The sequence below is a fragment of the Camarhynchus parvulus genome, chromosome 11 (assembly GCF_901933205.1).
Source record: "Camarhynchus parvulus chromosome 11, STF_HiC, whole genome shotgun sequence".
Taxonomy (NCBI): domain Eukaryota; kingdom Metazoa; phylum Chordata; class Aves; order Passeriformes; family Thraupidae; genus Camarhynchus; species Camarhynchus parvulus.
Window position 1 is genome coordinate 18,938,543 of NC_044581.1, and position 26,615 is coordinate 18,965,157.

A 26,615-nucleotide genomic window follows, 5' to 3' on the forward strand; every position below is an offset into this window, starting at 1 on the left:
CAAATAATATAATACATACATTAGAAATTTAGACAACAAATCATTTTGAATAATACAATATTTGCATTAGAGATTTGGAATAAAGATCATCAAATCTAAATCCCAATTGAGTGTGCCACAGCAAAGTCTAATTGATGAATTGACTTGAAGAGAGAGTGTGCTTGTGTTTTATCATCAGCAGGTTCAAAGCAGTCACCTGTTCACTCCATCAGACACCAGTTGCCTCTGAAGAAATGAGGCCCAGTGGAAAGAGAAATAACCTCATCACCGTGCAGCCCTCGTGGCCAGAACAGGAACAGAAGTGGGACTGCCAAGACATGGCTGTGTCTGCAAACTACAGAGGCAATTTGCCAACAAAAGCCTCATGGCATCCTCATGGTACAGGGCTCCTACAAACCTTCTTCAGTTATTCCCTGTTCCAGCACCCAGGAGGACATTCAGGGATGTCAAAGATCAACATTTCCAGCTAATAAACTTTCTCCTGAGTGTCAACTATTTGGACTTTAAAACAATGGTCATTTATTTCCATTTCCCTGAGAGACATTGGATATTATTCTTTATTTTTCTCATGCTGTGAAACCCTGTGTCAATGACTTGATAGAATTTGATACATTTTGTTAATTGTAATCAGTCTTTTATAAATCTTATCCCATATCTAATAGATAACCAGTGATAACCTGAATGAGACAATACCCTCACAAGAGGAGCTGTTTTAACATCAGAACATATGAGCCTTTTTTAAATTAACCAAAAGAGCGGGATGTCGTAGACAGGTAGAAGAATTATAAAAGAATGGCCTTGTGAAATCAGGCCTCACTCTGCTAAAATTGACAAAACTGGCCTGGCATTTCTTCTAAGTGCAGCTCACAAGCAATTTGCAAATTCCCATATGAAGCTATTTTGTGAATGAGATGTTCCTTTAACACAACAATCTGTTCTGAGGGTGAAAAACAAATTCATCTGTGTAAACAATAAGATCTGTCCCATGAGAACCCACAAAGGAAAAATGTTAACATATCTAGAGAGAGAAAATTTGATAGACATATACAACAGCCCTTACTGGCCAATGAACTGAGTTTCACTGTATTGCTGATCAATTAGCTTCTGATATTTCCTACAAATATGAGTTTTGTGAATAAAGAATTGGCTTTCTGCATGTAGAAAATGGAGTGTTGGCTGATTTATTCCAACACCAGTTCACACTGTCAGATACAGAGTGATTTTGAAAGCAGTAGAAAAGCAGTGTAATAACAGTGTCCTCAGCATGGCTCCCAAATCCATTCCTGGCAGCCCCATGGGCTCTGCACATTGATCATTGCAGCCAAAGCTGCAGTTAGCTCCAGAACAAACACCATCAGGAGGCAGGGTGGGAAATAATGCCTTTCCCCGGGACTTTTGACTGAATATGTGATCATTTCATGCATTTCATACCCTGAGAAACAGCCACCCACCCAGCACACTGTCAGCTGCACTCTCCCTGCATCACCTGGGGCTCAACTCAGCCCCAGAGAACCAGCATCGCTCAGGGGAACGAGGACCTTGGTGGCCCAGCAGCAGCACAGTTTGAGGTTTCCCTGCTGGGCTCTGGGCAGTGCTGGCTTCCAGTCCCTGTGTTTATTTTCCAGGAGATCCACAAGCAGGAGCCATGGTCACTCTGCTATGGCACTGCAAGCAATGCTAACGCAATGTGTTCAACATAAACAGGGCCTTCTCACCTTTTTAAAGCATGCTCCAACTCTCTTCATACACCTCTTCTTCCCCAAGGACAGCCTCTCTACAAATCTACAGAGAGTTTTTTAATTTTGACTTGAATATCAAGGCCCAGCCCTGAATTTTTTATCAGTATTTGCCAAGCCAGGTGCACGTGTCAGCTGGCTTTGGCTTTCGTGCTGCCAAAGAGCCACAGGCAGCATCAGAGGGGGGATATCACCTGTTCCTGGGCAGCTCTCATGGGAACATCCCCCAGTTCAGTCTCACATTTCAAAGCAGAGGGGAGACATATCCATTTTAAAGTGTGATCACTGGAAACTGGAAACTGGCTGGAAAAACTGACACTGCACTCCCTGCATTCATGTTATTAGCATTTGCTGTATTCATAAGAGAAATGAGGTATTTTCCTTGCTAGGACAGCAAATGCATCTGGAATTTACAAATCCACATGTTCTCTCTCCTTCTTAAAACTTGGGCATTTAAACCAAATATTTCTGGTGGTAAAACATGCTACAATTGCTCAATAGATATTTACATTGTATTTCAAAATCTGACAAGAGAGATCATGTAGAATCATTTTTGTGTATATATATATATATATATATGAATAAATGTTTTCTGTTCTAAGATTTAATAGCTATATGGTTTTGATCATGACCCTTACTCACTACTAAAAAAAATGTGTTATCAAACCTTTGGCCACAGATATTACTTTGAAGATGGACCTGCAATGAATTTATTACATATAAAATACCCAAGTCTAGCATTGTTTAAATAACTTCTTCAGATCCAAACTGTTACTGGTGGTATCAGCAATCCAAGTGCCCCAGAATAAGCAAGACTTGACCTTCTTATTATATTCCAGCACCTGAAAATTGCATGGGATTTTTTCTTTGTTATTTTTTAAGCCTCTCAAACTCATTCCCAGAGTCTCATGCAGTATCTGGAAGCAGAAAGCAGCACAGGTTGAGTGCAGTGATGGGTTGAGTAAAGGTGACTTTCAGAGATAGTAAAATGAGCTCTGAATGTTTTATTAGCAGAAGCAGGGACTAGTGTGAGATAGTTTTAGATGAGCATGGAAGTCAGCTGCTCATACTATATTTTATTTAGTTTTGTTCCCTTTGCATGCTCATATTCTTAAGCAGATCTTCACCTGCTGGAAGAGATCCAGGTAGGGCATTGGAATCAAATTCATGTTACAGTGCAAAAACATGAGCAAATGTCATATTCCTGGTGACTTCTGAGCACATCAACACTGGATAACATCCTTGTTTCTCATGCTGGATGATCCAAAAAGAGCACTACACTCATTGGCACAACAGCTTTTTTTCCCTAAGACACTTACATTGTTGTGTAGCAGACCTGAAAAAAGAAAGTAATATTTTAACAAGTCATAACAGCAAGACTCAATTCTGAAGCTTCTTAGGGTAAAGTGAATACTTTAGTATTTAACAGGTGCTCATTTTGGGACACTGTAGATCTTAGGAGTGGTTTATTTGGTAGAGATCTGAAGCAAAGTAGCATCAGAGCTCATGGATGAGAATCTGCACATTGTGTTCATGATATACTTTAATCCTTAATGACAGATAGTTTATGATAAGAACTTTTAACAACCAGAATAAAGGAACCTCTAAAATATAACCTATTCCAAATAATAAAGCACAAAGCATACACAGGAATTAAAATGAAATTTAAAAACAAAGCAAAAGAGAACAAACTAACAAAAAAAAAAAAAAAAAAAAAAACACCAAAAAACTCTCCAAAACCAAACTTGCTCCCTTTTCAAGCTAATAACCAAACAAATTTTAAAAAAATTTAAAATCTGGTTGCCCTTTACTTTCCCCATCCACTGTTTGACATTCAGCACATTTTCAGTTAAGCTTGGACCAAATCTGGGTTAGTTAGAAGGGCGAGCTCCTCTGTCCACATTGTGCTGCAAAGTAATGAAAGCAAGAGTGGCAGAGGCACATCTCCAGTGCTTGTGTTTGTACCATTCAATTGTTTTTATTTGGCTTCTGATAAAAGTCAATTGTCCTTTTAAGTACTAAGGAACAAAGAAGTGGCTGTCCTAACAAATCACCAGCTCAGGGAGCCTGTGCCTTCCTTCCCCTTCAATTCCTTTCTCTTTTCCCAGCTACTCCATCATCATTTCCCTCTGCAGACAGCTGTACTGGCTCTGGCTCAGTTCTACCTTGGAGAGCTCAATTCACAACTGCTCCTTTATAATCTTACAGCAATTTTGGGAACACCGTGTTCTGTCCCAAGCCTACACAAAGGCTGACCAGAAATCATTGCAGTCTGAGGGCTGCAGCACCCCAGCCCCTCTGAGTTGATTTTGGTATCTCTTTATCAGTTTGTGCTGCCCTGTTTGCTCTTCCCACTGCATTAAACACCTGCCCAGGCTCTCCAAGTTTTACCCCAAACCCCAGCACAGCCTTTTTGTGTTGCAAACCTCTGGATCTGCTCCTTTTCCTTTGCTTTGCTCGGTTCCTTCTGTCTCCAAGCCGCCTCGCATTTCTCTGCAAAGGAATTGCACAAGGCACCTGACTGCCCTGGTTTGCACCCCTCCACATCATTTATCACAGTGCTCCTCTCTCCTAGCACATGAACTCCTCTGCTCTTCAGGTTTTAAACTAATTGCCAGACTGCTTATCCTACTGCACATTTATTCCCACAGGGCAAAACTGTTAAACAAAAGAAGGTTATACCCTTACTTTAACCATTATTAAATAGTTTATAAAAATACATGTCTCGTTTCAGGAGTGGTGCCAGTCTGTCAGGAAACCTGGAGGATGCTGATTTTTTTTTTCATGTTTCATATAACATCTGTCTGTATTTGCATCATTCCCTGTGCAAGTTCTTTTCTGTCACTGGTTTCTGCATCTCATGGCAGTTCCTCTGGGGCAGGAGCCTCCCAGGGCCTTATTCTACCCTCCCTTTTGCCAGCCCAATGTCATTTAAACCAAGCAGGGGTTGCACAAGGGTTTCATGAGCCCTAAGGTTCCTCCCCAAGCATTTTGATCTCCAGTCTGCATCTCTTCCTTACCACCATGAAAAAGTTCACAGCTCCAGTGAGGAACTTTGCACCTCTGCTTATTTATAAATTTTTTACCACCTTCAGAGGCTCTGCAGATTCACAAACACTTCATAAATAAACTAGTAATAAAGTGGAGAGATACTGACTTGTGCATTCACTGGTAAAACACAAACCATGAATTATGGGGTTTGTACTTCAAGGTGAACGAAGTATTTCTTGTTAGCACACACCGGTGTCAGAGAGATAAAATCAATTGGGTCACAATTACATTTTGGGCTGCTGCCATGCTGCCTTTTCCTCACTTGTGCTTTTGGTTTAGGTGAACAAAGGCATGGCTGGATTCTCATTCTTGCCTGCACTAACAGCACTGCAGGGCTGTCTTCTCTGCCCTCTATCAAAAGCCTGTTTTAAAAACCACCCTGAGAGTAAATGATGAATACTTCATCTCAGTGTAAAAAAATAAGAACTAAATCATAAAACTACCAACCTCTACGAGGGTTACACTGACCAGCAATCTTTTAAATAGTCAATAAACTACTCTGCAGCGTGGAGCTTCCTATCATTTCCCTTTTCTTTGCTCCTTCTTCTGACATCTGATGCACACACTCAGCTCTGCCAATACAGGACGGGGACTCTGCACCAAAAAATCAGATTTTAAGCCTGGTACCCCCAAGGCCATGGATACCCCTCACCTTAGGAACAGGTGTATCCATGTTTCATGGGATACAGGTGGCTCTGATCAGCCAAACGTAGGATTTCCAGCACCAAGTGCAACACCCATGTCAAAGAGAGGACCTACAACATACAAAAGGGTTTGAACCATTCTGACATGCACATTTACTGTTATTGCTGGTGGTAGTGCTGTTACCTTATTTTAAATGCTGTGTATGACATAACTCAGTATTTCTTTCTATATATTCAGGTATATTTATAGTTCTGTATCTCCAGGGACACATATGTTACTATTTGTTAGTAATCCATTGGCCATCCTTAATTCTAAAAGTGCCATTAGCCTTTATAACAAATTCATTCAAGGACCCATGGAAATAAACCCTGACACTCCACATTCACCATCAGGTGCTCTAAGGTCTTTTAAAGGTCAACACAAAATAAATTGCATAATTAGCTATAAATTTAATTAAGGAGTCAGAGAACGAGAGGGAAAAGAACACTGAGATGAAATTTTCCATTCTATATCCTTAAAAACTGGCATCAGGAAGATTGAATGCATTTAGGGGAAATACTGGATTTTCAATAACAATCTTGGACCACATCATTTCTTACCATATATACAAATATTTTTTTAAATGTACAGCAGGCACTGACAGAATAACTCACCATCTTGCTCAAAACTCTGCAAGCAGGTGAGTAAATAAGAAATTAAATCTGGCCCCAGAGCCCAAGAGCATCTTTTGTTCCAGAGAACAGGACAGCTGGCAAGCTAAAAATCAGAAAAACAGCCTCTGAGAATTTGGGCATACCATAAAATTCCTAAAGAATCCTTTCCTGCCATGGCAGTTACAGAAAGAGAGCCTCTTCATTCCAGGTCTCATTCCTTTACATGGCAGGTAAAAAACAGAACTTCTGCCTTTGGGTCTTCAGGCTTCTGTGAAATATTTATTACTGATATGCTTCATCTGTATTAATAATTTAAAATTATTTTTCCTCTTGACAGATTTTATGCCTAAAGAACTTGATTTAAAAGTCTAGAAAATATTATTCAAAATAAATTTACCGGTCCTATAAATGCCAGCTGAAAAATGTTCTACAGTAAATGTATATCTTTAAAATTCCACCCTTTCCATTAAAATAGCTTTCAGCAAGGAGGAAATTCCTTTGTTAGTAATTCTACAATAAATCCAAACTCAGGAAGTATTTAAAACCTGGCAAACATCTGTTTGTTTGAGTTTTTTTCAGAAAATTTGCAAACTTTTCCTTCAAAGAATTCTTCTTAGTACATTTCAGGACCCAGGGAGCTGTGAAAGCACAAAATGCTTCCCACCAACCTCCAGAGCCCCTTTCCTGACCTCCTTTGCTCTCAGTTTCACTGAGCCAGCTCCACCACACTCTGGGGACTCCAGCAAGGAATTCCCTGAGCCCAGGGCCTGGTGCAATCAGCTTTTCCAGCAGTGCCAAGGCACTGGCAATGCCCAGCCTGGTGTAATCAGCCTTTTCAGCAGTGCCAGGGCACTGGCAATGCCCAGCCTGGTGTAATCAATCAGCTTTTCCAGCAGTGCCAGGGCACTGGCAATGCCCAGCCTGGTGCATTCAGCTTTTCCAGCAGTGCCAGGGCACTGGCAGTGCCCAGCCTGGTGTAATCAGCCTTTCCAGTGGTGCCAGAGCACTGGCAATGCCCAGCCTGGTGTAATCAGCTTTTCCAGCAGTGCCAGAGCACTGGCAATGCTCAGCCTGGTGTAATCAATCAGCTTTTCCAGCAGTGCCAGAGCACTGGCAATGCCCAGCCTGGTGTAATCAATCAGCCTTTCCAGCAGTGCCAGGGCACTGGCAATGCCCAGCACGGGGCAAGATGAGCTGGCCCGAGGTGACACGAGGGCAGAAAGCTCTGCAGACTCCATAGCAGTGATGAAATCTCACTGTTTCCAGATTTTCCATATAGGAAAGACTTTCTTGTTCCCATAATCGATTTTGTTCATTCTGAGGTGTTTTATCTATGACTAATTGTATAATCCGATTGACATTTATTTCATTACCACCTTTTCACAAAGCAAAAAAAAGACGTAGTGAACAGTATCCCCCAAACGTCTCGCTATGAATACATAAAAATTCTCAGTCAAAAGTGATCTCATTATAGTGAGAAAATTTATTTTGCCTTACAAAAATTGGCTACCAGACTGCAGCTTCCACTCAGCCCCAAGGATCCCAAAGCAAGCCCCAGGAGATGGGAAGCTGAGCCGAGGTCTGTCACTGCGCTGACGGCAGCTTTATAATGAAGTCCCTTGATGGAGAAAATGTAAAATCATCCTAGAATTATGGAATTATCTGTCTGTGGGTTTTTTCCTTATCAGTAAACTGGGCAACAGCCACTGTGGACAGCAACTCTATGCAGCTCCATCCATACAGAATACCATTCCAAACTTTACCTAAATGTGCTTGGGCTCCCCATCAGTCACACTCCCCATTTCTGTAGACTGGGAAAACATGAGAAGATGGCAGAATTCAGACTGGAAACACTCAGGTTCACACAGGCACTGCCGTGGTCTCCCCTGCTCTGTGATGTCCCAAGGACAAACTAACCCAAAGTCAATAGATAGGAGCAGCAGGAGTACTGAATAGTTCTTATTTTTGTCCCAGATCTCCCAAATACCATCCATAAGCAAACTCCTATGTTTTAAATAATTTATTTGTGGCAAGTTTTCTTTAATACAAATCTGTTTTACCAAAACAGAAAAGCAGATGCTACCAGAAGAAACAACTAATGATGTAAACTACCCACAGTATCCCCATGCCACAACACAGCACTGCTGCACTGGCTGTGCAAACACAAGTCTGGCCTGAGCCCCACTGCACAGCCAGGTTCCACTCAGCTGCACGGCATAAGGAGCAAAACAGGAAAGTCTAAAAGCTGAAAAACACACAGGAAAAAGGGTAAAAAATGGCCCCATCTCCACATCCATGCATGTGATGCAGATTTGGAAATCAGTGGGGTGAGCAAAGCCCACACCATTCTAGTCCACTGCAGCTGGGCACAGTGGCTACTGCTGGTTCCAGAGGTTCCCATTTGTGACACTCTGTCCGAATTTTCCCTCATCTGCCTCACGATTGTCATTGGGGACCACTGAAGAAAAAGACCCCCCTGTTTTAAATCTCTGGCTCTGTAGGAGAAAGTTACACACGCCACGGGCCCCGAGACCTGAGAGAATTGCTAAGCTATTGTTTTCACAGGTGTGTTTACTGTATGCCACACTGAGCTCAATGAAGGACATTGTGCCCTTTTTGCAACAATAGCTCTGGGATTTTTCCCCACCTCTCGGCCTGGCCAGACTTCTCCTGAGTTCTGGGTGGTCCCCTGCAGAAGACCCCTCTCACTCATTTGCAACCACTATGACAGACAAACTGAGATGTAAGAAGCCTCTTCACCAAAGAAAAACTGAGACATGAAACCCCTATGTGAGAGGGCCCCCTCTCACACTTTCCAAGGACTGGGACTGAAACCTCCAACCCAGGGGGCTGTGTCGGGGGAGGCAAGCTGACCAAAGCCAGATGGATGTTGCAGGTGCAGGCAGTGGATCAAGAAGACAACAGCTCTCACCCACTGCTGAGAACATAGACTGTGTGTACCCCTTTTCCAAACACCATTCTTTCCCCTGAAGGTACAATAGACTACCTTTGATTCGGTTTCAAAATTCATTCCCCTTCCCCCATCAAAAAAGAGTATAACTAGAGTCCAGATGCACTGCGCCTCTGAGATCTCCCTGGATGTGATCTGGTGGACTCCATCAGCTGGACATCGAAGGACTTTGCTGTTCTATGTTTGGTAGCTATGTATCTTTCTTTTTTTTTTTTCCTCCTCCCTCTTTTCCTTATTTTTTCCCTTTTCCCCCAATTCCTCCCCAACGCATTTTGCTGTGGTTATTTCAATAAAGGTGCATTTGTTTTGATTATCATTGCAAACCCCCTTGTACCATGTTGGTTTTTTGCACTCTGAGATCCCCCATGAACCATCACAAAACTCATCCGTGAGGACGGCTCGTGACACCATTAGCTGAGGGGATGTTCCTGCAGGCTCTGATGGATCCTGTTGGGCACTGTGCTGTCTGACCCAGAAATAAATGTTCTCTGTCTCAGAAGCAGTTGCAGCTCCTACTGCAGCAAAAGGACAAGACTCTCACAGAAAGGGCTCTAAATCCAGGCTGAGAGATTTCTTCAGAACTGCAAACACTGAGCAATTTCCCTGCATCCAAAGTCAGCTACTAAGGCACATCCCACAATTCGTGAGCTTATTTAATTGTCTGAGCATGGATACCTCAGTCAAACTCAAGACCCCAAGTCTGTCAGGATTAAACTTAATACTGATACTGTGAGTAAATGTGAGGTGCCATTGAACAAAGATGTCATGACCAGAATCTGTAGAATTACTAAACATTAGGAATTCCCGAACTTTAAAGTGGAGGAAATATTTTGATATCCTAAAGTACGGCATTGCACACATACATGATTCTTGACAGGCAGAATGAGGCCACGGGGCACGTAACCAAAACCCAACACACAGAAACTCAGATTTTCTCTGCGTGTACAGATTCACACCTTCATGCCATAACCAAACAACAAAGACCCCTAAAAGGAAGCCATGCAGTTTCCATTTATTGAAATTATAAACAAGGAGTCTTTGAGTCTTTCAAGGAGTCAGACGTTTTGAGGGGTTGAAGAAATTTATTACAAGGTAGCTTCTGCAGCAGCATTCTAAGGGATTTTAGGGTACCAAGGTACTATAGTTTTGGCAACAGGTACAGGTTTCTGTGATCCATAAGGAGACACACCTGTAAATTCCCATAAACCCTCATTTCAATTGCCTTTGAGTCCCTTAATGCTCGCCTGGATTTAAGAAGAAAAGAAAATGAAAAAAATATGATCAGTAACAGCAGGAAACTTTTCACCAGGGAGTCCAGATCAACCCCGAACTTCATCACAGTTCTGCATCTATCACTGCTAAACCAGGGAGAAGCTGAACAGCCTAAACACGGACAGCAAAGCTGTTCTGATTGCGAGAACTTGCTCTGCAGGCTACAAAACTCCTGAAGGGAGGTTGCAGTCAGGTGGGGTCGGTCTCTTCCACCGGGCAGCACTGACAGAACCAGAGGACACAGTCTCAAGCTATGTCAGGGAAGGGATAGGTTGGATATTAGGAAGAAGTTTTTCACCGAAAGAATAATAAAGTACTAGAATGCTCTTCCCAGGGAGGTGGTAGAATCACCATGTCTGGATGTGTTTAAAAAAAGACTGGACATGGCACTTGATGCTATAGTCTAGTTGAGGTGTTAGGGCATAGGTTGGACTCGACGATCTTAGAGGTCTCTTCCAGCCTCATTATTCTGTGATTCTGTGAAAACCACCCAGGGACAGGGAAGTAAAGAAGGCTCTTTAGCTCCAGTTCTCTACAAACAGGATCAGTGGGACCACTCTGCAGCGTCCTGCAGAGCTAATGAGTGCATGGGTGCCAGAAACTGCCCATGGAACTTAGATCATGAAAACCCCAAACTGCTGACAGAACATTCAGAAAAGGGGCCTCACTTCACACATTCTTTACCTAAAAAGCTAATAATACTTTTCCTAGAGGTAAACATCCACTTACAAAAGCTCATTCGCTTCAGTACCTGCTGCAGCCCTGTTCCCCTGTATCCAGCACTACGGCATCTATCAAGCACAGTGAGAAACGTCCCCAAGACCCCCGGTAACAAGTAGATGCTACTACTGTAGAGTGGGTTTAGCTCTGGCTTGGACTACATGACTACATCCTCCTGCTAGCCCCCATCCAGCCCCGCGGAATTATATCCTCCGCACAGCCGGATAATCCCGTCCATCCCCCGTGGGTTTACTCCAGGCAGTCCCTCCCTTCCAGCCCAAGTGCTGGGCTGGACTCGGCTTTCCGGAGCCGCTGTCCGCCTCCAGCTCCGCATGCAGGCGGCGAATCCCCGCGGCAGCCCCGGTACCGCCGCCCGCCGCTGCCGGGCGCTGCCGCAGGAGGGATGAGCGGCGGGCTCAGCCCCGGCGTGTGCGGCCCCGGCCCCCCCGCGCTGCCCCCCGCCATGTGCGGCCCTGCCCGCGGGGCGGGGTCACCCGCCCGCCGGCCCCCAGCCCGGGGCCGCCGGCTCCGGCCCGGCCCCGCTCCGGCCCGCGCACGGCAGGAGGCGGCGGGGCCCCGCCGGCCCCCGGGGAGCCGCGGCGGGGGCGGATGGAGACAGCGGGCACGGCGGCGGGCTGGGGTAAGGCAGGGCAGGGCGGCATGGGGGAAGGTACGGGCTGAGCCGGGATGGGCAAAGGCAGCAGCCGGGGAAGGCAGGGGCTGAGCCGGGATGGGCAAAGGCAGGGGCTGGAGCTGAACCGGGCTGAGGGGAGGCAGGGGCTGGGGCGGGCTGGGGAGAGGCAGGGGCTGAACTGAGCCGGGGAAAGGCAAGAACTGAGCCGAGCCGGGGTAAGGAAGGAACCAAGCTGGGGAAAGGCGTGAGCCCTGCCGGGGTAAAAGGTAGGGGCCGAAGCGTGGCGGGGTAAAGCTGGATCCGTGCCGGCTGAGGCAGGCTCTGGGGGGCCGATCCCGGCCGCGTGGGGCAGGCTCTGAGGGGCCGATCCCGGGTGGGGCAGGCTCTGAGGGGCAGATCCCGGCTCCGAGGGGCCGATCCCGGGTGGGGATGGCTCTGAGGGGCCGCGGGAGCCCGTGGGTTGCCGCCCAGCCGCGGGTGCAGAGTGCGGGGATCCCCGAGCCCAAAGGACCCTGCCCGAAAGTTTGTGTGGGCCGAGCCCCCTCCCGAGAGGGGAGCAGCCCCTTCCCGGCCGTGCCCGCGGGCAGGGCAGGGCAGGGGCAGCGCCGAGACCCCGAGCCGAAGTCTGTGACACAGCGAGCTACTCTCGGGAATCAGGCTTTAAATCCGCGTCTGCATTAGCAAACGAGCTCATCTTTTAAGAAATCTAAAGATTTGGTTATTTAGGACACGTTTTACTCGTGTGCATTTTGTTGCCTGTAAATATAAATCTTTGAAGAGCAAGTTATAAATATTAAAGCCTAAGTGCATAGGGGGAGTATGTGTATCAGATTTTAGACTAAATTTATTCCAACCCAGTTTGGCACACACATGCCCGATGCATTCAAGCTGCACTCACACAAATCAGGGAAGTTACTCGGTTTTACAGTGGTAGGTGCCTGTTTCTGAGACTGGTGAATGACTTAACAATAATTAGCATATTTATATAACACATTGTTGTTTATACATGGGGTTTGGAATCTGAGAGGCATTAATATCATTTCCTGAACAGGAGAGATTCCTAGAAGTATGAAGCAATGCCTTGTTTGGCGTTTTCCCCCACCTGAGCTTCATCTGTGTGTGCACTCAGGGTCTGAGATGTGCAATCCTGCCCAGAGAGCAGGTGAACCTTAACTCAATGTGTCTTCAGCTCACATCTGGTACCAAATGAAACCAAACTGTTACTAAGGACCTTTCTCTTCATTTTTCCCTTTTTAGTTATTTTCTTCCATCTTCCTTTCATCTCTGGAAGCTCCATCAGTATTGGGATAGGCGGCAATTATTCCAATCTCCGTAAGTAATCTCTTTTCCTTTTTTTTCTTAAACTGCATTATTGGCGTGTTTTGCAGTCATGTACAGCTGCAGAAATAATATATTTCAAGTTCTCTAGCAGATAAACATCAATCCAGTAAAAAGCAAATAGCTTCCTGAGAAAAAAAACGAGTTAACAGAAGTGTCCTTAACCTTGTCATCTTTAGGCAGACCAAACTCACAGAAATGACAGAATTGTCTGAAATAAAGAACCATAAAATTTATTGTCAGGTACAAGTACTTCAATATTTTATTTTTTTTTAAAAATCCTTCTTTCAGTGTTTTCTCCCACAACAGCAAACTAGCAAATTGACAAATGGAGCACACTGACATCAGTCAAAATTTATATCTTTTTTGGCACTCACTAGGGAAACAAATGTGGCTAAAAATTACTTCCAGTCATTGAAATAAAACGATTCCTGACATTTGACTTCCTTCTGCTCTCCTTTTTATGACTGCCTTTTGTAGTTATTACATGAGGGTTTTTTGAAAAGGAAATACAGCATTGTAGGAGCCAATTATCCTCGTGTCACTGGTCCTATTTTGGCAGAAAACCACATGTACACAGGGAAGCAGGGCAGCATGTCCAGTGTCTTGGATGGAAGAATGCATAATGAAAAAAAATACACAACAATTAAACCCACCAAGAGCCCTCTTGGAGCAAGGGCTGCAGCTCAAGAAAAGCTGTGCTGGAATGTTATAATCAGACTGTGACTTTGTAACACTGTCCATGCCCATCATGGCTGAGGAATAGTACAATTAAAGGTGCAGTTTAAAGGAAGAACAGACAAGAAGTTGCCTTAATTTCCTTTGGAACATACATGGAGGAACACAAACACAGCTACAATCATTCATAGACTAGAAATCACACCCATTTTAATGTTTGCTGTCACAACCTATCATGACAGCAAACTTGGTTCAAATTATTCATAGAGTCAGAACGAGCTTCTGGCCACAGTAGGGATTTTTAGGATCTATCCCTAAGACAACTGGTAATTGAGAGCAGAGTTTAGTTGGTAAAGGTGAAGACAGTGCAAAACCAAGTAAATGCCAAGTGCTGTCTTTCAGATTGTCTGTCAATCCTTTAAACTCCTCCAAAACACCACATTAAAGCTGGGCTGAAGAGCAGCTGCAAAATCAGTAGCTGCTGTCTAATAGATGCCCAACTGGCATCACCCAAGTCACAGAAATACGTAATAGCAGTACAAAAATGTGGACATTGGTACAGCTGCATTGGCAGTCTCCTCATCTGTTAGTGAGCTGCCTGTGGGCTTGGCAAGAAAATCCCTGTGCTGTGCTGGTGTTGTTACAGGTCAATATTGCAAAAAGAACGCTGAGATTATTTTCCCCCCGAAATGTTGGGTTTACATAATGCACAAAGTGATGTTTCCCAGCACTTCACTGCAGGGCAGCTTTGTATTGCATTGGGTTTAGATCAGCAGAATTCTGTAACAGAACAATTGCAGCAACCAGTTCAGAGGAGCCTGAGGATTGCTCTCATTTCCACACAGGTGCCTACAAAATTAAGTGGTTTAGGTCATGGTTTTCCTTCAGCCTTAACTGAGTCCAGCTCAGCCAGACTTGACACTCTGGCCCTCTCCACAAGGGCTCTCAGCTTTAATTCCTGTAATGCCTAGGCTCTGAAATGTTCTACTGACAGGAGCAGATAGCATTAACACAGCACCAGGTGGGCATTAGCCACAAGTGAAACCATGGCTCATGGGATGCTTTTACAGCAAATTGGGAGAGACACGAGTTATCCCAGGCTGTTTGGAGGTACCACAGGAAGGAGACTCCGCAGTGGCCTCTACAGAACTCCTGTAGGCCAGGTACCAGCCCAAACACTGAATTTCCTAAGCAAGGGCAAAGGCCCAGGAGCAGGACTGCAGCTCTGCCCATACAGAGTCAGCTGAGCCTGGAGAGCCCTGCTCTAGTCCAGGACAAAGGGGGAAAGTCACCCAAGCACAGTCCCGGCAAGAGAATACTCAGGGATGGAGCCCAGTGACTGCAACAACACAGAGCCAAGGTGGGCTGACAGGGTCAGAGTTTAACAGAACTTCCTACTCAGAAATAGAATTTGGTTTGACTTTGTTGCTTTAGATGTTTCTTTCTGAGAGAAACATTGGATTTTCTTTGCAAAGTGTTTCCAGGTTTTAGTCAGCTGTGTTTGGATGGTTGGTTGGTTTTCAGAATAAAAAGTCAGATTTATTTCTAGAAAATAATGACAATGAAGATAAATTATTAATCAGCAGTCATGAACCTCGGTGTTTCAAATGCTTAAATGAAGGGGTCCAAAAACTGTCAGAGAAATAAAAAGGCAGAAAAATTGTTCTATGCAAACTGCCTTCCCTTTCTGCATGTGCCTACCTCCTCCACCTCCTTCCCAGCACTTCTGAGATTTATCTCTGAGGAAATTGGTTGTAGACACAAGTAAAAGCAATCAAACCAACTGATTATTCAATCAATTATGCAGATTGCCAATACATTTGTGGTATTATAAAAAGATAGTTATCTCCGGCTATTCACTGACTCTATGTGTTCAAATGTTATAGGGTAGTCCAATTCAACTACATCCCTGCTTTTATATATAAGAGCACAAGGAATGTCCGGAGATATGTAAAATGTTCATTTGCAGGCATGAATGACAAAAAACAAAGCTTTAAAATATACAAGCAGCATTTCCAAATCCAGCACTAAGATTCCTGTCTTAGAATCTTTAGAGTCTACAGACTTGTCCTAACTAAACAGAATTCTCTCATCAAACCACGAAGGAACAGAAGCATTCCTACTGTGGCCCTCTGTGCACAAAAACCCACCTAAGACAGGTCCAGGGGACACCTCCCAAAAGGGACAAGTGCAGAAAATCCTCATCCTGGAATCAGTAGAAACACCTTGGAGGCTGTCCCCAGCATCTGGCTTGGGGACAGCAGAAGAGCACAGCTGGCTGCCAGCTGTGCTGCCACTGACTCCAGCACTGAGAGCTGCACCCTGAGACCCCAGGACAACAATGAAAGGATGAATAAACTTCTACTCATAAACAAGGAAATCTTTCTGCACACAGCAAGAATAAAATGTCCTCTCCACTGGGACTCTGCAGCTCCTGATGGCAAATCCTGTCTTCTCCCACTCCAAACTCAGCCAGTTTAGTGCATTTGTCTGAGGCACGAACACAATTCCCAATGACAGGAAGCACAGCATCAGCAGGAACATAACTGCACATGCCCAGGCACAGAGCCCAGTGCCTCAGTCCAAACCAGGGAAGAGCCTGGGTGATCTGGGGTCTGTACAAGCACCACCAGGAGTTCTCCTGGCCCTCCCAGATTTGATACATGCAGAAGGACAGGAGATTGTTTCCAGCTTCGGTGGAACTGCTGGCTTGGGGAGGTCCAGGATGCCAGGATTTTGAGAGAGAGTCTGACAGATCTGCAGCCAGACTTGTGCACAGTACAGCAGGACATCCCCTTGCACTTGTGGGATGCCTTAAGAAGTGTCAGTGATCAAAGCACCAACATGCAGCACCCATTATCAAAAATGCCAGATAACCACATAGGTCTGTGTGCCAGACACTGAGGGACGTGCGCTGCAGTTGCCCCCTCTTAAGTGCACAGCAAAATTTAATCCCCAGAATAATCTGCTCTTTTCTTCCTTCATTCTATTTCTTCTCCAAGTGTGGATGTTTTTCTGAAGCTGGCAAAGAGGTTCCCATCTCCTTTTCCTTAAGGGCATACCCCATATCTCCCTACAGTTCTCCACATTGCACTTCATGTTTTAATGACTCCAGCTGGGCAGGAGGGAAGGATGCTCAAATACCTCCAGAACCACACCTTGGAATCCTTTGTTCCTCTCCTCTACTAAGTAATAGCCAGCATCTTTCTGCCATCAATTTACTTTATGATGGCTTGAAATCATCCGTTACATGAATAATAATTTCTTCAACTTTTAAATGGAATCTGCACTGGGAAGGGATCCATTTCTCTCCAAGCCTGACAGTTTCTCATCCTCCTGTATGAGGATGTAGGCTGACAACTCCAATTCAATAATTTCCATTGTGCCTACTAACTTAATGCTTTCATTTCAAGCAGCTTGTCCCAACTCACACTTCTCCACTCGAAATAATATATTAGGAAATAATAGCTGCATAGTTCCCATGCACCTGCATGGCAAACATGCAGAGTCTAGTCCAAACTTGCTCTCTAGCAAATAAATAAAATGATGCTTCAGTTTTTGGAGGGGATCTCATCAAGCTGCTACAAGCAGCTCTATCAAGAAAACACTCAGAGGGGAGCTTTGGTTTAGATCTTGTTTGAGCTGAGTGTTCAGGCACATGCTCAGATACCTTTGTACAGAGCATCTCTCCAGGAGAGGTGGACTCCTCTGTAAAGCTTCCTTACAGTCTCTGTCCTCACATGTTTTGAAGACTTGGTCTACAGCTCAGAGCTGGCAGAAGCAATTCAGGTGACTTTGACAGCATTTATTCAAACTGGGATTTTAGCTCCAAGACTTAATACATTTCTTGCTGGAACTTCATTAAATACCCCTTTTTTTTTTTTTAATTACATTATATGACATAGGGAAGCCTACAGTCCTCAAGAACCTGGGTGAAGATAATTCACTAAAGGACATTTCAGCCAAAGCCCTGTGATCTCTGTCTACTCTTAATGCAAATAGTTCTTCTATGACACTTTGTTTCTGTGGGCTATTTAATTCTAATTTTCTTATCTTTTAATTGCTCTTTTTAGTTGCAAGCATGTTAATCGCTCTGTTTCCATCCTTAAAATGAAGATTTGTCTTTCAGCAATTGTTTTTTCCTTCACTGATAAATAATCTTTATTAGTTTTGTGGTTTAAGAAAAGCAGCTCTGTAAGCATCTGATCTTCACAGGTTTTCAGCATCCAGCTTTTTTTTGATTTAGCTGCAAAATTGCTACAAGATTACTTCTACTTAGAAGCCCCACTAGAACTGAAACTTAATCATTGTAGGTTCTGCACAAAACAACTGGCCTTGTCCTTTCAGGTGACAGGTATCTAAAAAAGAGAAGGTGGGCAGAGGAAAAAAAGGCTGGCAGAAAAGTCAATTGCTTTAAATTACACAGGAACTTTAGGAGAAAGCCTAAAGTTGGCTGCTGGGTTGGTGTCTGCCCATTCCCTGCCACTGACTCTTGCTAACAAGAGAGGAATTCTCTGAATTTTGTTTCCACTTACTGAGGACATGCAATGTTTTTTATGGTTAGATGACAAATGATGTGTTTCTAGAAATTTTCAAACCAGGTTTCCTTGTTGTCACCTCAATGTATTGCCCTGAAACTTGCTCCAAGGGCAGTGGTTACACAGGGAACCACAGGACCCTCCCTCCCTGGAGAGAAAGGGTAAAGCCCTGCTGCCTTGACCAGACATAAAAGCTCTGAGAGATAAATGAACTGTGGGATTTTATTTATTTTATTTTATTTTATTTTATTTTATTTTATTTTATTTTATTTTATTTTATTTTATTTTATTTTATTTTATTTATTTTATTTTATTATTTTATTTATTTTATTTTATTTTATTTTTTTTATATTTTTATTTTATTTTATTTTTTATTTAAAGACAAATTGCTGCTTTTTTGCAGCAGCCATGGTGACAAGTAGCCCAACAATATCTAGTCACTGGATATTGTAATTCCAGCTCTGCCTCAGAGACACATCCAGAGAGAAATGTGAATCCAGAGATTTCCTGGAACTCGGTTCTAAGGGAGGAACACACACTCTGCAAAGAAGAGCAAAAAGGAGGAGCTATTTGGGGTGATTTTTGTGCATCATTTGAAGAGTACATCAAACTGCACTAATGATCACTCTCCTCACAGTAAACACATTTGTGGAATCAGATGTTCCTTTAGAAAGAATGTGGGACATTTAATAGTAGACTGAAAACAGTTCCAATGCATCCTGCTGGGTGCTCTGGCTGAACAGCACATCTCTGAGCAGCAATCCCAACCAGAAATACCCAGGTGTTTAGAGAGAGCACAAAATCAAAATATCACCAGTACTTTTTAACTACACAATTAACTAGACAATTTTATAAAACACTTTCCTTTTAGAACACTACAATCCTAAATGGAATCATGAGTGGAAACTGCACTTTTGCTACTTGATCCTATTAATCTATCTGAAAGATATCTGAAAGCCTGATAGCTAAAACTAGAAAAAGATCCCTTAATTCAGAGCTTTATTTCTGTGCTTCTTATTAAAAAAAACCCAACATGTTTCTACTGAATGAAGCAAGCTGTAAATGGGAAATGTTCCTGATGTTGGAGACATAAGATCTGCAACTCTTAAGGAGAGCTGCAGCATCTATAGAGGTAAAAACAAGAACTCTTCCCCAGATTTTCAAATTATTATTCCCAAATACAGCCAAAGGCAATGTGGTAAAATGCAGGGATAAAGGTGGTATTAAGATACTGCAGAAATACAGAAATGACATCCTGTGTCTGTGCTCTGGTTTAAGGTTATTATACTTCCCTTCAGTTGCCATCAGTGCAAAAGTACTGAGGAACTGGTGGACACAAGAAGTCACCAGAGATGAGAATTGTCTTCCTTACATTGTGTTTGGCACAGGTTTCTCTGTCATGCTCCTCTAGATCATAGATACAGAGCATTAAACATCAACCCAGCCTGGGCCATGAGTGGTTCATTCAATATCACTCACTGGCTGTGGTGACAACTGGGTACCCACTCCAACAGAAACACAATTCAGGGGACATATGCCTAAAAAAAATGGTGTTCTTGACACAGGAAAATTAACTGCAAACTATTACCTTTTATTACTGTATTTTAATATTGCATCACATCTATATAATACTGCCCCTTAGCCTAAATTTGACATGGCCATTTTGGTGTTCCCAAGTTACCAGTTTCCACTTGCTAAATCCATCAAACATGGGCTGATTTGGAATCCACACCCTGCACCCCATTGCATGGCCCTCTCTGATGGAACAGGTGAAGAACCAGAAAGGGCTTCTCTGAGAGAAGCTTCTTAACTCCCTGTCGTCCATAGGAAAAACAGGTTTCAAATCAATTTTAGTTTTAAAACATGCTTTGAAGACAAAATACCTTTTGGCAGCATGCACTGGGACAGAAGGATCACATTGGGAAGTAATGCATTTTTCCACTAGTGAAACAATCAGTCTCAAAAGAATTTTCATTGCAAAGAACTGAAAGCTCATTATTTGCTCAGTCAGTTTGTGATGCCTCTGTCCCTGTCTGCTGGCTGTGCCTCACTCTCTTCCTCAAAAGAACACTGACATGTTTTTAGTCTTCATCATTTGGGGGATTATTTTACAGCTCCCTTTGAGAACAGATGGGACATTTGTATCATCTGGATTCACAAAACACATAATTTGCACTTGCTACAGCTGGGATAGTTTTGCACACCCATTTTTTAACCATTGTACCCACTGCTCCTCAGTCCAAAGGAAATGGGACCTGCCCATGTAATGTTTTACAGTTTACAATCTGAATCCCTGAGGCTAACAGAACATCACTGTGGATGTTCTCACAAAGGCCAGATCCCAAAGTGACTTCCCCAGTTCCACAACAGCTGGCAGCACACACAGCACAGCATTACCTCATGGGACACGAGGTGTTTGGGTAAGAGGGACCTTCAGAGTGGAGCCAGTGAAGTGGTGAAAGGTAAACCAGGAATTTTATGTTGCAGGAACTGTAGAGAATTTTCATATGTCAGAAAAGTGGTGACATCACAGCCGGTGGCAGAGGAGAGTTGTTCTGAACTGATAAAAACAGGGGCAGTGATGAAGATACAAAAGAGTGTAAACTGGAGCAACTTCATAGAGGTTTAAAATCATTAGGGCAACTTCGAAATAGATTAGGAATTAAATAGATTTATGGATGATACCACCAATTGCTTACATATGACAGTTACTTACAAATGACAATTAATATGACAATTATTACCAGGACCAATTACTCCAATAAATTTCCTAATAAATTATTTTTTCCCTTTGCATCATTTTTCTGTTTGACATTTGCAATGACTGTGTAACCAGTCCAACACCAATAAAAGATGTTTCCATTTAGACAAGGACTACCCTTGGCACCACAAAGTATTATTGCTTAGCAGCTGCTTCTGTCATTTTATTAACTCTAAGAAAAACCCCAAAACTAACAAAGCAACAAACAAACAACACCCTTAAAAACCCCACAAACAAACAAGCAAAACAACCCACGGCCAGACAGGAACTCCCACAAGGTTAATTGCTGGGAATTCCATGCCATTTTACCTGGAATTGTCTGAGATGCCTGCCAGAAATGCAGAGGCCATTTGGGAGGTGCAGCATGATGTTCTGAAGGCTCACAGTGATCCTGGGGGGTGGCAGAGCTGCCAGGTGCAAGGGCCCAGGCTGAGATTTGCTGTGGCAGTGTGGCAATGCTGGTGATGTTTGTGAATTGGGGACACTGCCATTTTTCCCTGGAGCAGCTGTGCAGGAGAGAAAATCAGGAGCAATTACCCAAAGTGCAGGGTTTGCAGCTGTAAAGGGTGACAAAAGGTTCCAAATTAAAAATCCTGGAGAGCTAACAAAGCTCGTGGAGCAGCAGTGCCTGTGCTCTGCTGGGTGCCAGCCTGCACCTCTGAGCCTGTGTGCTCTTCAAGCTAGGCCTGAACCTTTGCTTACCTCTGGAATGTTTTAGATTGTTCACATAAAGTGGCCTGGATACAACCTGAATTCATAATACTCTGCTGAAAATTAAAGCTGATTTCCAAAGAATCTTTCTGCACGAAGTTCTGCCTTAACAAACTTAAAAACATTTAATTTAGTCATTAATTAACTATTTTCTGTCTGGTCTACCTCTCTTTTTCTTTATTGGAAGACTCTACATGTGTCAGTGCACACTCAGATGCACTTGTCAGACAATTATTTGCATTTTTGTACCATCCAAACAAGATCACCTTCAATAGCTCTTCTGGTCAAATGGGAAAACTTTATAAAATAATATATTCTTTGAATCATGTAGGAAGTTTTTACCTCTCTTTTCCTGAAGGATTTTTTGACTTCCTGATCTCCATAATTTTGTTTGCTCCATATGGTATGTTAATAGATTTCTAACCTAAGAAACTGGAATATATTTACATGGTAAGTTCTTTTTTCAATTACTTGCTCAGTGGTTTAGATGCTTCAGTGGGACACTGAAATTCCATGGGATATTTTGTATTGTGAAGTGTAAAACACACAAGAAAACCCCATATACCTCCTTATACAGAGATGCCCCAATTCCCATTAAACTTAGTGTCATGCAGCTGCTGTTTGAATGTTGATGAGTGTGAAAAGCCAAACTGCTGCTGCTGCAGGCAAACCCTCAGAGCTTTTGGCATGGGAAGGGGTGGCCCTGCTCAGATGTGACAGGTGGCACCAGTCCCACCCACACTCCCATTTCTCAGACAAATATATTTTGTACAGGTGAATGCATGACCTGAAATTGCTTTTCTGGCTGTTACCATCTCTGCTTTGGGAGGAGGAAATGTCTGTTCATTGATGTCTGTGTGTATAAAGATAAAAGGAACCCCAGTGCACTATCAAAGGACAAGAGAAAATTATTTTTTTCCCTTCTCTAGGCAGAGAGGAGTGATTCCGTTTTCTACTCACCCCCCTGCAAAATCAACAGCAGCCCTGGGACACATCTTCAGTCATTTAACTGAGGGGCCAGTAAAACATTTGGCTTCAGGCAGAGCTGTTGACCCTACTGGATAGGATTTCATATCTCTGCAAACCAACCCTGAGTTTATGTCTCCATAAATTCACCCAAGGCTTTATTAAGAGTATTGAAAAAATCCTTCCCCACTCTATCAGACTCAGTTCCTACCCTTAATTGTCAAATTGGAAGGACCATGACAGAGTTATACTTGCAGCTAAGGAGGTCTTAATCCAGTCCTTCAGGTTCTGGAAGATAACAGATCTCTTTTTGTTCCCCATTTAACCATTTTGAGTGTTCAGCTGGGGTGAAGATGCATTGTTTTGGTTTGGGTGTTCAAGCACATCAGGCAGACAGAAGGCTCAGAGGCACCTCAGCCTTGTGATTTCCCTCGTGTGCTTCACCTGGACCTCCTCTGGCTCCACCCCATGGAAAATGCCCAGAACAACGGGACAGGAAGGGTTTGTTTCAGTCTGAGACCCTTTTCAGGTCTGACGAAGCAGAGAGAGCTGCCATCCGGCCTTTCAAAGGCAGCAAGATTGACTTTCAGGAGGAATTGCTTGTTACACAATCTATTGTTTCTCCTCCTTTCAGATGAACTGAGCCTTCTGCTGAGTAAAAACCACACTGTGGTGACAGACTCTGCCTCTTACACTGGCTGTGCTGTCACTAGAAGGGGACTGTGGCAGAGTCCACATGTACTTGAGACTCTGCTCAAGTGAGTTACCCTTCACTTTCCTGAATCATGCCCCCACGTTCTGGGAATGTGAATCCATCTGCTCACCAGCTCAGTGTCTGCAGCAATAGGCTGCTCTGAACAATAGGTTTCATTGGTTTTGCTGTTGCAAGGACATGGATGTTTAGAGGCTTATTTATTCATCTGTCTAAATCATTCATCCTGGATGCTGAGTTCAAGGACCATGTGTGGTTCAGGCAGCAGTGGGAATGGAAGCTGTGGTCAAGCTCAGAGTGTATTAAGCTAATGTATTATGAAAGCTACTGCCCTGAAATGCCAGTTGAGGAGGGAGAAGGAAGAAAAAAAGCCTAAGAAAGGCCGTTGCCATTGCCAGAAACAATTAGGCACTGGCAGCTTTGCAGAGCAGTGGCTGCTGGCTCTGCCTCTGCCTTTGGAAGTGGAGTGTGAATAACCAAACCACCTCACAGCTGATGCAAGTGATGTTTGGCCAGGGAGAGGGCAGAATTACTGTGAGAGATATCCAGTGTATTTAAAGGAGTCATGAGGTACTTTTGATACAGTGTGCAGACGGTTTTAGCTATTTGTTTTAAAACCAGATTTGTTGCAAAGGAGTTGAAGGAGGTGTTGAAAGATCTCTGATGAACACAAGAGTGCTGCAGTCTCAGCAGCTGCTGTTTACAAGCAAACTTGGAGATGTAACCACCTCAGCTTCTTCAGTTCCTGCCTTGTTATGTTTACACGTTAATGTCAAGCTACAGTTTTAACACTGAACCCTTCCTTTTAGCATACCCACTTTGTGACTAACAATATCTAAGAGACAAACTGCTTTTAGACTTCTATTCTACACTCCACAAATAGCATTGATCACATGCTGTCACTAATCACTTGTGGATTTCAGTTACCATGACATTTTACACAGAAAAGTGTGGCCTCAATTGTGCAGAAGGACTAGATGTTACAATGGCGGAGTGGACTGTAAAGACACTTCAGGTGAAAGTAACCCAAAAAATGAGATTCAGGAGTGAATAATACACCCCATCCTCCTATAGGCGTGAGATACATGTAGGAAAAATGCAAAGTAAAATGTCACACTCTGGACATGCAGTGTGAGCAGCAGGTCCTCACCACCTTCCCTGCTCAGCACTACCCACTCCCAGGCTGCCCAGAGCAATTCCAGCCCCACACAGCACTCTGACAATTGAGCAGCATCCAGGTTAGATCCAAGGAGCACAAAAGATGACTTTACACTGAGAATTCCTAAGGTTTGCAGTTAATGTGCATGGGAGGAACGTAAGACCTGAATTTAAGCAAGATCTCATGTTCTTACACTCTGAATTCGTAACCTGATCAGCAGAGATTACAGCTAGACATGGGGTTGTGGTTTTTCCTCTGAGAAAACATATTGGGTATAGCTGTGAAAGGTTTAATGGGAACACACCAGTGTGGATGATCTTGCATTTTGCCAGGATCCCATGATACCCTTTAATCAATTCCATTGCACATAAGATGTGGTTTTTTCTGCCCTTCTATACAGGTGTGCATAAAGTAGTGACTGGCAACAATCTTCTTAATATATGTAAATATATATTTTTCTAAATGCCAAGCTGTCACTTCAGTGCTAGTAAAAAGCTACAGGAATGACAGCTGACAAAATAAGAGTCAAGTACTCACAGGTTTGCTCTGAACACGTTACAGCCATTAAGAGCTCCAAACCAACAGAGCATTTGCAATAGTTACAGGAGTGCACAGAACTCAGAAACTGCCTGGGGGAAAATTCATTATTTGGACTGATGATCTCCAGGCTTCACACACTGACTGTCCACAAGTGACCCTGGGAGCAGAGTCACCCCTGAGGCAGCAGCAGCTGCCACCCCACAGGAACACTCCAGAGCCCTGTGCAGGCCCTGCCGCGGAGCAGCAGGCACAGCAAAGCTGCCCAGAGTTACCCTGGTGCAGCATTCCCTCCCAGCCAGCCTGCCAGAGCTGCACTGCTGCTGCCCAACAATGCAGGACAGACAGACAGACAGACTCCAGGGGCTGCCAGGCACATTTCTACAGCAGCAGTGTCCACATCAGGAAATCATCAGTGAACGTGTGGCTAAATCAGCACATGAAAAACTGCTTGTGTATAAAACCCCCACCTTTGTGACTAATGCATAGGTAACATTATGTAAGGTATAGAATTATAGACCTTACATATTTTATTTTATTTATATATATATATATATAGAGAGAGAGAGAGTATATAGAGAGTATATATATAATAAATACATATTATATATTTAATATATGTGATATATGGTATATAATTATATACCATACTTATTAACTAATATCTTGGGGATGAGTATATGTCTAAATATATATCATATATATGTATCATATTTACTACTTTTCCTCCTATCTGTGTGCAGGATAGAGGCACTCCACTTGAATCATTCACTGTTCTAATTTCTGATTTTCTGGTTTTGTAATACTGACATCTAAACATTTAGCCCATAGGGTAGAAAACACCTTGGTTCCTTCAGAATAGATTTGATATATTTGATATACCTGTTTCATCCTAATATATTTTAGGACATTTAGGACTTCCTGGCAGGATCTAAGCACCTTGTGCTGTCCTCTGAAAGCAACAGTCATTTTAAAGAACTGCATCCTTGAGCCATAAAGCATGAATGAAAATACCTGACTTTTACATGTTAGTTATCATTATTTCTCATCTTAGATTCCTTACATTTACTTTACAGTTAATGGTATCACAATTCAGAAATTTAATTTTCTTTTAGTTTTGGCCAACAGAAACTTCATCTACTTCATATGAAACCCATAAATAATAAAAACCAGGAACCAAGAAGGGAGTATAGCTCCTTTATAGCATGTTTTTCTGTTAAATCATTATTAATAGATACCTTTAAAGCATGTGTCAGTCATATCCCTTATCCATTACTTGTGTGTCCTTGGAAAATTTCTCATGCTGCTTAAGGGCATTGATTAAGCATACAAATAGGTCTGTCACCTAAGATTGCTGTTTATTTATTTAGAGGTTTTCAGAGACATGGGGATTGTCACCTTTTTTGAATTGAAAAGGATTTTATATAGATAAAAGCAGGAATAGATGGAGAGATAGATAGATAGATGGATAGATAGATAGATAGATAAAATTTACTTTCATATTATTACTTCAACAACCTACAAATCTTTTGA

The 26,615-nt window shown here is 43.1% G+C and overlaps 1 protein-coding gene across 1 annotated transcript in view; it reads left to right on the plus strand.

The window, feature by feature from the left end:
- The first annotated feature begins 11,657 nt into the window (after positions 1-11,657).
- BEAN1 (brain expressed associated with NEDD4 1) overlaps positions 11,658-26,615 on the plus strand; it is a 52,874-nt gene continuing 37,916 nt past the window's right edge. Inside the window, exons 1-2 of the mRNA XM_030956371.1 lie at positions 11,658-11,688; positions 12,940-13,014. Of these exons, the coding sequence (XP_030812231.1) occupies positions 11,658-11,688; positions 12,940-13,014 (106 nt within the window). The remainder of the gene's footprint in view (positions 11,689-12,939; positions 13,015-26,615) is intronic.